We start from the raw sequence: 12,790 nt of genomic DNA, 5'->3' as shown, positions 1-12,790 counted from the left end.
GTGGTGCCAGACTGAGAACTGCAGTGTCCTTGCGAGCAGGAGGGACTTATTAATCTCATACTTCAGCAGCTCGTTGTACAGGGGGTTTATGGTGTTGCGTTTGATGGTTGTCTTGTGCTTCCCTTGTCGCGATTTGTCAGGCAAGAGATAGGTCTTCACGTACGGGTTGGAGCGCTTCTTGGCCTCGTCGCCGTAGGCCAGCTGGCGGCACTCCTTCACGTGGATGAACAAGGTCTGCGTCTTCTGCTCGTAGCGGGACCTGATCAGCGTGTATAAATACCTCAAGGGAGGCAGTGAGGAGGAGGGGGGCAGCCTCTTTTCAGTGGTGAGCAGGGATAGGACTAGAGGAAATGGCTTCAAACTGAAGCATCGGAAGTTCCACAGGAACTTAAGGAAGCATTTCTTCACTGTGAGGGTGACAAAGCACTGGAACARGCTGCCAAGAGAGGTTGTGGAGTCTCCTTCTTTGGAGATCTTTAAAACCCGCTTGGATGCAGCCCTGTGCCACGTGCTCTAGGTGACCCTGCGTGAGCAGGGGGGTTGGACTCGATGACCTCTGAGGTCCCTTCCAACCTTCGGCATTCTATGATTCTATGATTCTATACTTGGAATTTTGCATTCGTCCTTTTACATGCCTTTTCGTATCACAGTTCTGGCACGGCATGTTTGTCTGGCGTGGTCCTTTTATCAGATCTGTCAATTGCATAGCTGCAGAGGAAGGCTGTTCAGCAAACTGGTCCAAGGCAGAATGAACCACCCCAGAAAGGAGCAGTTACCTGCTGTGTCACCTTACTTTTCTGTACCCAATAGAGCAGATGCAGAAAAAGGGAGGGGAAAGTACAGGCAGCTGGAAGCCATTAACATAAGTTTGACAGTAGCCTAAGGTTACATTACAACATCCAGCTACACTTGGAGAAAGTATGACACCATTGAAAGCTAGGCTAAATTGGGATTGCCCTGTGTTGCTCTCCTTTCTGCCCTCTCCTTTTTTGCTCTTTTCTTTGTGCTACCCTTGAAGCAAGCCAGTTCAGGGAGCTAAATCAGCTTAAAAATCATCTTTCATAAGGCTACCTTGCAGCTAGTCAGACACGTGCCACTGCTGGGCAAGGTAGAGGGAAAGAGGGCATGGGTGAAAGCATGAACAAACATCTCCAATTTAGATTGGCAGTGTAAACTGTCACAGACTACACTGTGTGAAAGGGGGTGCTTGAGACAAATGTGTCAAGTGGTGAGATATTCCTTAAATGGGGTGTTTCCTTGATGGCCTTGACAAGTCACATGCCGTATGCACAAGTATTTTGTAATGATGTGTAGATAGTTAATGTCCATAGTTTGCTCTATACTGTCCGCGTTTTGTTTTGTTTTGTTTTGTTTTGTTTTGTTTTGTTTTGTTTTGTTTGCTTCCTTGTATGCATTTTGGGAATTCCACAGTACACAAAAAGTACACAACCAGTAGTCTACAGCTGGTAATTAGTACCATTTAGCAGCTGCTTAGCAGGGTTATAGCTTGTTATTCTTCTAAGATTTCTAATACAGATCGTAATGACTTGCTCATACTGCTTGCAAAACAGCTGGCATAAACTTGCTCTGCATGGTAGGAGAGCTAAAGGCAGCGTTGAGTCTCACTTCATATGGAATGTAACTTAAACTAATTTGATCTATGCCAATTAARGAATATTGGTACAAGTTCAGTGTAAATTATTGGTAAATCATGGAAAGTATGTAGTCTACTCGGAAGAAAATTGGAGTTGTTCTTTAACTTTCACTGTTACAGTAAGGAAAAACATGTGATGGTAATGTTTTTGCCAAATAATCTGCATTGGGAATAATTATTCAAGCTGTAAGAAGATAGCTGCTGGCTTTCAGGTAGGCAGAACAACGATTAAGATAGACAAGAAGGGACAGTAATACTGATGACAGAATGAGTTATTCAGCTGTTGGTTTTATTTGCCATCATTTAATAAATACAGAGTTGGAAACCTATGAAGTCTGAAATTAATGTATTTAATAAACTGCTGTATGGATCTGCATATTCAACTCCGCAAATATTTCAATGTGCAACTATATGTATTTATTAGCATAAGAGTTATCCTTCACATRTAATTTTATAAATTTTAAGTTGATAGATGCTCCTAAAATATGTGGAACGCGAATTTTTGTATAACCAGCTGTAGCCTATTGACAATGCTATTTTTTTTCCTCTTTTTTAATTGCCATTCTCAGGGCCCTCAGGAGAGGCATTTTGCCTTGAAAATCAGATAAAATACAAATGGGYGTGTAGAATAAAAGAGAGGACCTAAATGCTAAACTATTAGGGTTTTTTTTTTTTGCCCTTTAAAAAAAAATGTAGATAAATAACATATATGAACTAGCTTGAGGTGAAAACTTTGGAAAAACTTTTTAAAATTTTAAAATTYACTATATGATGAACTGCTTTCCACCTGAGCTTAATTTTAGGGTGTTCATCATACAATCTTACGGYAAATTAAGAAAAARGAAAAAAAAAAAAAGCTTTGTTTTTCTTGTAATATTACCTCATTAGCAGAAATTCAGAATTCAGTCAGGTCTGTGCAAAACCCCTGCTGGCCTATTAACTACACTGATAGAAGCTTTATTTTTAGTTAATCATTTGTTATTCTGTGAGGTAGAATAATCTCTGTAATATAATCAGGTCTTAGTTTTTTTGAGATAAAAGAAGATAAAAATTTGCAAGTTTATAAACTAAAAACACAGACCTTACCCCAGCAATTTTCCCCTTACAACCTGGCCAAAGCTCTAGTTCTGGAAGAGTTAACTGAACAGTGGAAGCAAACAGGGATGGCCGCTGTGACGGTGCCCTACCTTGTCTTTCCACCTTGTCTACCTTGTCTTGCCATGTCTTGGAGTAATGGAACTGAACTGCTACTCCAGTCTTCTCAAAACTCTTGTGGTTGGGCTGTCTTTCCATCTCACTCTGGCATGACAGTATCACCTAGATGTTGTCAGGGCAAGTATCTCCATGTAAATGAATGAACTGGATCCTGTGAAGAAAAGATGTGAAGTTAAAAAAAAAAAAAAAAAAAAANAAAAAAAAAAAAAAAAAAAAACCCACAATCTGTAAATTACTTACAAATGAAAAAAAAAGAGAAAGAAAAAAAAGTCAGATTTGAATGTTAGATAACATAACCCGGTTAATTTTATATCGTGTTGCTTTGAAGTGATCTGGACCCATACCATTTTATCATGTGAATGTTTTTTTCAGATAAATGGACTGTCACACCAGAACTTAACTTAAGGCATGTCACATTTGAGTGCTGCACATTGTCATCTCTGTATAGAGATAGATGAATTTGCATCACAGTGCTTGGGTACTTTAAGGGGCACACACTAGTGTTTTTCAAGCCATTCAATTTGGACTGCACTGTAAATTTCATATGTATAAAAATGAATATAGAAATGATGTAAGAGAGAATATGAAATGAAAGAGAGGAAATGAAAGTAGTTACTGAATAATGGTAGCCCCTAAACTGGTGAATTATTCTGGCTCTTGCTTGAAATAGCTTCTCCACTACATGAACCCTCTTTGTGGTTCTCATTTGGCTTTATCTTAGTGTCAATATGTTATCTGACATACAACCATTATTTTTATGTGGTTTTCCAGTTCAAGGCATCTCAGTAGGGCTGTACTCTAAACCTCCAGAGTAATAATGTGTAAGCTTGATGCTGTTAGGGTGGTTGAATGCCTAAGCACGAAAGTAGAACAGTTGAGAGTACAAGGCTCAGTGGGAAAATAATAGAGGGAATAATCTAACTTGACCTATGCTTATCTATATTACTTAAAGTACACTTGTACAGTGGAGCGATCTACCCAACGAACTACTTTCCAGCTTAAGGTCTGATTGATTCTGGCACAAAGAGAGCATGGTAGAAAATCAGCACGTGTTGAGATCAGGAGACCAGAGGCTTGGAAGATGTCACATGAGGGTGTAGGACTATCCCCGTCAGTCCCTTTCCGTGGTGGATTCTTTTAAAAATAACACTATGTTGAATGGAACTCACAACCAGCCTGACAATTCACATCATGCTTTCAAATTCAGCAAAGAATCATATCTTGGTTGCTTTATAATCTGATTCCCGGCTGGCTGAAAAAAAAAAAAAAAATTAAACTGCCAGGGAGAGTGGAAGCATCAGTCTTGTGCCAATCAGTTCTCTCTGTTCAACAGTGATCAGTGTAGATTGKCTAGCAAAGCTAATGTTCTCAAATTAAGTCAGTATGGAATAAATCTCTTTCTTGTCACATTTTCTGCTTTTCTTTGAAATCAATAACCCTTAGATGTCCAAATRTTGTGCTTATTTTCTTTATGGTCTGTTGTCTTTAATCTTTATGCGAAGAAGATGGGAATTTATCTCCAATAATGTAATTATTCTTCAGAAATGAAAAGTAAGATGAGATTTGAACTTTGACAGATGTTGGCAGCGATTGCTGGAAATATTTCAGGGATGGAAAAAACAATGGGATTGACCTAGTTGTTTGAATAATGCAGTAAGGCTCGAACAGGAGGTACAGCTTGCTTTGAATGAAAGTGTCTGTAATCTCACTAGTTATTTAGTATTGCTTCTCAATGTGTTTGTGGTTAGAAGACAATGAAAAGGATGAATAAATCTATCAATATTGCTATGTGAATTTTAAAATTTCTTTTTAAACTCTTCATAGTGAAGATACCAAGGCAAGTATTGTTCCAAGACTGCTTAGACTGCTTTCGTCGAAGATGTATGACATCTTGCTTGATTTTATTTGCTGATTAAGAATCTTTTACCAAAGATTGTTGTTTATCTTCTTTCATAAACAGTAGCTTTGTATAACAGTTTCTTGTARCTGCCTTTGATATAAGCTGAAAATACAGTGTGACCGGAATAAAAAAAGAATACTTAAGAGACATGAAGGTGCCAGCACAAGGGAAGTGGTGGAACCCTGCAACCTAAGTGGGAGGAGAATAAGATATTGCTGAAAAACAATAGCATGCTCTCAGCTAGCCTTTGACAGTTAAGAGTTGTGTTCAGTACATAACAGATAAGTAGAGCTTTCTAGACAGATTTATTCTCCGAAAACTAAAGAACAGAAAGAAACTTTGTCCTTGTTAATGTTTATACCACTAGTTGCTGTTCCCAATGGAAACATATATTTGTATCCAGTATTCAGCAAACCAGATGGCCAATAGTGTGTCTTAAATATTTTAGATATTTGTCCTTCCCATTACTTCTAAAACTAGTTTTATCCAACTCCTAAATTAGCATTGCCATCAGTAACTGACCTCAAATGAGTTGTCAGTAGTCTTGAAATCTCTGGTATCATCTTATTCCCACACCTCCATGTCTCTGCTCTCACCCTACTTTTTTGCTCTTTTAGTCTGCAGCATATTTTAGAGTCACAGATAACTTTACATGCTAGAGTAGCTAGATGCTATTTTATATAGCATAGCATAACTACTTATTCATATATATGTCAAAATTATTAACAGTAAGCATRACATTAACTTTGACATTAACTTTGCTATATAAAGTTAAGTAAAACTAAAACAAGTTAAGTAGTTGTTATCAGCTCATTAAACAWTTGCTGAAAAAACTAAACAAGATAAAACTGAGTTCCAAGCAAATAAAGGCAAGCCCCTACAAAATAAGCCTGAGAGTCCAAGTCCCAAAACTTTGTGAAGTTRGTACGAGGTGTGTGGCTGGTAGCAAGCATGGTATTACTGTCTTGACTGGGCTATGAGGCTACATAATGAGCTGTTATCAATTCAGTACAATCAATGGCTTGTGGAGAGCCTATTGAGCTCTCATCCGAAGTCATTTAGTTAAAATAGTAACAACGTATGTATAAATGACTAACTTAATTTTTATTTTGCTTTACAGTAGGGACTATAAGACTAACTTTATCTCCTCAGAGCATTTTGAAACACTTTTGCTAGATAATATGGCTTGCTTGYGAAGCATATTTCTACTTTAAGTAGTTGACTACTTTGTGAAATATCATATCCAAAGACATCAGAAGAACGGATGTGCATATTTGGGCACAGAAGCCAAAGGAAAGTCTTGAGATCTTACTGAAAATTTTACTCTCAMATATTTTATTTTGAGTAAATGTCAGCTTCTAGTCTGGGAAGTATTAAAAGCAAACACTGTGAAAACTTTTATAAAAGGACTCTAATTAAGACATTTATCACGTTTCTGGAATATAGTTATCTATGACTTTTCCATCATTGGAGCTTTGAGTCTAAAATTTCTCTAGTAGCAACTAGAGTAGTTTTATGGAAGTGAAAATATAATATATGGTAAAGATTTCCTTACTCACTAGTAAAGTCTTTGATGAATTCCATGTTGGGAAGGGTTTTACTTTTGTGATCACCTATTTAGTATTATTATTTTTTATTATTATCTACTATTATTGATGTTGCTGTTTTGTAGACAGGTGAATTCAAGGTTGGAGGAAGTTTTTATAGTTGACCTCATAGTGCTGAGGATAGCAGCAAATTATCCTGTTTGTGAATGAAGACTCCTGCCCAAGTCATATGAGAGTTTGTGTATACTGGTAGTCTTCATGATATATATTTATAGTGCCAATGAAGCTACAAACAAAATGAGAAAAAAAGTTAAGCAAAGAAAAGAACTACTGAGTTCTTACTCACTGACTCTGAAGCTTTTTATGTAACCTAACTATTTGCTTATGGACTTAATTAGGGTCCATAACTGTAGCTTAAGCTCGCAGTTTATTTGTTAATATTTTGTGATGTTACCTTGCTGTCTTTCTCCTATGTGTAAAGAAAGCAATAAAGAAACATTCCTTGTAATCATTATAGGGAGTTGAGATGGGTGATTATTTTGTATTTTTACTAAATTAGAAAGTTTTATATTTAGAAATGGCCTGTATTTGTTGTGTGTTTGTTTGTTTTTCTTTTTGCTATTGACAGTAACATGTTGCTAAGTGAATCTGAAAACATATTCCTTSATTTTGCAAAGATTTTCTGTAAAGAATCAAGTCTTTGGGGGTTTGATGGAGGTAAAGATTAAATAAATTGGCTGTATTTTGTATATGCAAGTAGCTACAGKTTTTTTTTCTGTTATTTGTTTACTAATTGCCTTAGGCTCTAGATGAAACCTAGAAACCTTGTGGAATATTTTTATATGAACAGTTCCCAATGCTCAGACCTTGTTGTGAGTTCAGACAAAACTCATCTCATCCTCTGAAAGTGCAGCCTAAAAATAGGATTTCATTATCAACCTCAGAGCATGTAATATAAGGCCATGAAAATGCCATGTGCCTACTCTGCCTCCACCCAACCTGTACATTTGTGTCCTCTGTAATTATGCAGTTATTGAGTTCATTGTGTTGATGGGCTGAAAAACTGACACCCCCAAAAATAATAGTAATAGAAAAATGTCTTACTGGTCTGGTTGAGCATGAAGCTGTATGACTGGGGAGAGCTGGCAAAAGAGAAGAGTAGGGCATGCAGTGGACAGCATGCCTTCCCCTTCTTGGCAGAAGGGCAGGCTGTGAAACTACACCATAAAACCAGCATTTTCTTAAGATGGCATATTCCAACTGATGTATTAAATTCTCATTGAGGACAGAATTATGGTAGTTTAATAATTCCTCCAACCATGTTTTAAGACTGTCTACCTTAATAGACATGTTTGCAATTGGGTATTTCTTTGTGAGTGAAAGCACAGTTTATATGATTTAGCCACGTGCAGAATCTGTAAGAAAGAGTGTTATATAAAAACACTGTATTRGTGGCTTAGAGACTGGAATGGGTAAGATTTATTTAATTCCCGTCCAGAAATACAGGAAGGGGAATGACCGTAAATGTTAGTTTTTTTCATATGAAATCCTGACAGATTTGGCAGAATGAAATCACTTTTGAAGTCCCAAAATGTTCTTTGTGGTACGAATTTCTTATTTTCTGGCCTACAAAGAAAAAGCATACAAATATCAAAAATATCAACTCTTGAAGATGTAGTTGCACATTATTTAAGAAAGGGCGATTCAAAGTAAGATCTTCATCCTCTGAAACCTGAAGCAGAGGAATTGTCTCTGGTTATGATCAGCACTTTAGGTAATAAAAGTAGGAGAAGGAAGGAACTGAGTTTTGAACATTTAATTTTAATGAGTTCTGTCTGGATGAGGACAATTGCATCCTTCAGTATTGGTTTTCTGCATCTGAGAGCAGAAAGAAGTCCTTTGTTTTTTGTCATTCATCCACTTTCTGCAAGGTTATGAAAATTTGTGAGTCTTTCTCCATTCTCCCGCTCTCCTTCAGTGTTCTTCATCTTGCTTGGCAGTTGTTGTACAGCTCATTTAATCCATGTTACTTAATGTTCTGCTTCTACTTTTAATGGATATGCTGGGGACAGACATGCCTTTGAATCGTAGTTAGCTTTCAAAATGTCATTTGCCAGAACATAAGTCTTTTACAGTAACGTAAATTAAATGAAGCAAAACCTTGGGTGAGRTGAAATAGGTACCATAAAATTATTCATAATGTGTGTTTTACAATTTTTTAATAGTTTGGATTGATTTTTGACTTTCAAAGTTTTATTAAAAAAAACAGAAAAAGATTAAATAGATGTATTATAAGTACTGCATATATGTGCTGCATATGCCTGTGTGTTTGCTATGTGTGAAGCATTTAATAATAATATGTCAAATCTTTCTGAATTTATGGTCTGCTTTCATTTTAGTGCTACCATTTAGCTAAATTTTCTTTATTGAGATGATTTTTTTCTAGAAAACCTGATGGAAAATCAATATTTTCAGATGATATTGCCTGTGTAAATTGTCAATATTTGAAAATAAATCTGATCAGATTAAAAAAGGTCAGCCATATGTTTGAAGGTGGTAAGAAGTTTAAGTGTACAATGAAAAAAACTGTTGTTAAAACATTCTTAAAAGAAGGAAAGCACAAAAAGATRCATGGGCAAACTTTAGTCCCTTGACAGATCCACAGAAGCTGAAACAGCTTTGAGACAAATTTATGACCCTCCCATATATCAGATGTTGCAGTGGCACAGATTTCCAGGGAWTTTAGACCTTCAGAGTTCTGTGCAGGCCTTTTACAACTCCATCCACGTTTTTAAGTAGAAATAAAAACCAGGATTTACTTACGAGGAAGGAGGTAGAACCAACTGTTTTCCTACAGAGAACTCTATTGGCATTAATTCTCCTAGATGGAGGCCATTTAAAAGGGTTCTTTATATCAGAGGAGTGACGAAAAGGGTACAATACAGGGGTGAATTCCTCTGATARTATCTGTCATTGCCACTGTGCAATTCTGCTCCTGAAATGAACACTGATAGCGTGAGTCAGTCAGTGCTTCAATTCCAAGTGAAAAGGTTATAAAGGCAGTGAAGACCAAGGGGAAAAAGCACAGAATTTTCATCCTTGAGGGAGCACCAATGTRCAGGATTGTTTTCTGCTTGCATTTAAATGCCTACTTTCATTTCAAAAGGGTTTTGATATCTGTAAGTAGGAGTGGAATTCAGCTACCAAATGCCATTTTAAGAATTATGCTGTGTCAGTGATCTGACAATGCAATGTAAAGGAGAAATTGAGTGCATTTCATTTAGCTATGGCATGAAGATTAATTTCGAGCAATATAAGTTGTGAACACTGATGTCAGTCATTTACTGAAAAAGTCAATAGGTCTCATGGGAATTCTGCAAAATAAAATAAAACCAGTAGGCTTTTATTTTTATACCACATGAACTAATCAAGTAATTCTGACCTTCAGACACAGTCTCTCTCCTACTTTTTCTCTCCCCTCGCCTTCCCTCCCCTATGTACAGAACAAAATATCCTCATCTTTCCTCTTGAGAAGGCTTGATATTGTTTGTAGTTAACATCGTTATCAAAGGTCCTGTGCTTCCAGGCCTAGCCATTAAAATAGATGAGATGGGAAATGCTGACATAATAGTTTTGCAAATGTTATCTCAGACATTTGCATATATTGTTAAATCTGTTAATGCAGATGGTGAAGAATCAGACTATTAACAGCTCAGAATTGAGTATATTGCTGCATTAATTCTTGTTCCTCTTTTGTTTTGTGTTTCAGTGCTACGACTATTGAAAGATGGTGCCGACCCTCATACACTCATTTCCTCAGGAGGCTCCTTGCTCCATCTGGTAAGAGTGATTGAAGATTAGTGTTAGTAGCTGTGGGTAAATATGGTGGGATACTGAGCTGATTAGGCATATTAGCAGAAATGAAAGTTTAGCAATATTTTTCCCTTTGGTGTCCTCTGCAGTGACTATGATTGCATGCAGCTATGCATGTCAAGTAAGTGGTGGTTTTTGGTGGTTTTCAAATTGCTTATGAAAGGATGGATCATGTCATAGGAGTGGTTACAAGCAAAGTAGAACGAGACACTTTGTATGTTAATTATCTGGACAGTAAGTAAGAACGAAGGAAATATTGTTTGATTTCACAGAAAGAATAATATGAATTAAAGATTCACAAATCCTATATGAAAAACACAGTGGAGTAACATCTTACTGCTAGTACAATTTTCTTACGTTGTTTTCCTACACGTGGATGTTATATATATTAGGTGCATTTAGGTTATGATTATTTTCATTATTTATATTAGCTGAAATATGATATTTATCATTTGTAAATATGATTATTTACATGAAATAGCTGGGAGATAAAAGGAAATGTTTATTTATATTCAGTGATTGAAATAGAAGACATGTAAGGGCTTCTGYAAGAAAGACTAATTGCCAGGAAGGAAATAATACAGCAGAGGTAAAATTTTGTCTTTGCTGAAGACAGTGGCAAAACATATCATAAATTCCCTTCCCTTGTGATCCTGTACATTGCTCTGTAATGCCTTCATTGCAGATTTTCTGTCTATTCAGTCAGTAACATTAAGATACTTGGATCCTTTTTTTTTTTTTTTTGCATAATTCTACTAAAATAAATATCTTCACAATTACAAGGATATAAATGATCTGTTCAAAAGTCTGCTAGCAGAATGTTTCATTTTAATTCAGTTTTTCATAGTAAGTACACAAAACAGAGCAGTTTGAACAAAAAAAAAAAAAAAAGAATCCTATGACATTACTGGATTCCAGCACATATTCAATCATACCTTTGTAATAAGAAGACATGACCTTGTGTAATGAGTCACTACTCTCCATCTTCTTCCATGGCAATGCTGCTTGCCAAGGACTTTGGGAAATATGGGCCTATATAAAGGAAAGATGCAATAAACAGATAAAACTGGAAAACTGAAGTTTTCTTGTCTGTTCTCAAAATCTTTTTCTATTGAGAAGGTGTTGAATAATTCACTCTCTAAAAAATGCAGCCCATATGAGGTGTTATCTTTGAGACTCCCAAAGCTGAGACATTCCAAATTTTATCCTGTGCTGAAAACCCTAGAAGGCAACATGGGACAGGAGTGTGGCTGATGTGCCATCTGTCCCGTTGACATTTAAAAATAAAAGAGGGAAAAGAATATTTATATTCAGGCGATATTAGCTTGCTTTGTCTACTTCCACTGATATGCACTTCTTAACTGCAGATTTTAGTGAGCAGTGTCTTTTTAGGTTTCTTGTTCTTCTGCATTATGCCTCATTACTCTAACACATTCAGTATCTCTCCGTTGGGACCTGCTACTTCACAATTACAGATAGACTTCAAAAGGAGGGAAAACTCCCTGCAGTAACAAAAATGCTATATAAAGAAGTGTGTAACCTACTGCCTCAGTTTAGTCAGCATTAGTTGTAAGCATTTTTAATTCATTTACAGCAAAATGCTAGAGACAGGGACAAAATGCTAATTGATTTTAAGGAAGCCCTGGATTTAACCCCTGTGTAGGAACAATGCAAATAGGATAGTCATGATGCGGGAAAACAGATAAGCCAAGTTACTTTTCAGCAAGAATCTGACATACTTTTCTTTTTTTTTTAAGCTCATCTGAATCCATTGTATTTACTAATTTTATTACTAGTTCTATGTAAGCTACTGAAGGAGTGTAATCAGTGTTTGTTCTTTCTGGATATAGGATAAATCTTTTTGCTCCAGAATGAATTAAAAAAAATACATTTATATTCACATTTAATTCAATGAAAACCCTGATTCTTTTTCTTTTGCCATTTCCATACTCTTCCAGAATTTGATATGTTTCTTAAAAAAAAAAAAAAAAAAAAAAAAAAGTGACATTCCTTAATAGGAACTCTCTGTATATCTGAGAGATTATTATCTCTACAGAGAGTAGCTCAAATCTCAGGTAGGCCATGAGAGCTTCAAAGGTGCTTACTGAACTCTCATTAAAATTCATGGGAGGAGAAACAGCAACATCCAGTACTCATGTAAGTTGCCCATTCAGGAGGCACAATAATATTGCACCAGTTCACTCAGGCAATCAACCCACTCACATCAACAAAGTGGACTTTTGACTGGGATTGTTAAATTTCATTACAAATGCCGTGAAATAGGGAGCAGCAGTAACTATACTTCTGCTGCAAATCTAGGCTATTTTCAAACTGGTAGCTAACTACAAAAAGGCATTATAGCTATTATTCTTACACAAAATGTCACAGTGACATTTGTCATTTGTTTTGTATGGATACTCTCTGAAAAGGGTTTTTTTTTTTTTTTTTTTTTTTTTTTTTTGTTTACCTAATTAGTTATAGTTATGTTGCTTAAAAATATGTTTAAAATGAGACTGTTAGGAGTTTGTGTTGACCTATTTTAGATTTAATAAATCAGAAATTTTTAAAAAATGAATTTAGAATAGCTCAATGCATATTTTG

At 36.0% G+C, this 12,790-nt stretch overlaps 1 protein-coding gene across 1 annotated transcript in view; it reads left to right on the top strand.

The window, feature by feature from the left end:
- Positions 1-12,790, top strand: part of MYO16 (myosin XVI) — a 272,053-nt gene that overhangs the window by 32,693 nt on the left and 226,570 nt on the right. The window contains exon 3 of the mRNA XM_026034575.1: positions 10,086-10,156. Coding sequence (XP_025890360.1) covers positions 10,086-10,156 — 71 coding nt within the window. The remainder of the gene's footprint in view (positions 1-10,085; positions 10,157-12,790) is intronic.

This window comes from Nothoprocta perdicaria, unplaced genomic scaffold, assembly GCF_003342845.1.
Source record: "Nothoprocta perdicaria isolate Ctin4 unplaced genomic scaffold, notPer1 scaffold_148, whole genome shotgun sequence".
In the NCBI taxonomy this organism is placed as follows: Eukaryota; Metazoa; Chordata; class Aves; order Tinamiformes; family Tinamidae; genus Nothoprocta; species Nothoprocta perdicaria.
This window is presented reverse-complemented; position numbering and strand designations above follow the sequence as displayed.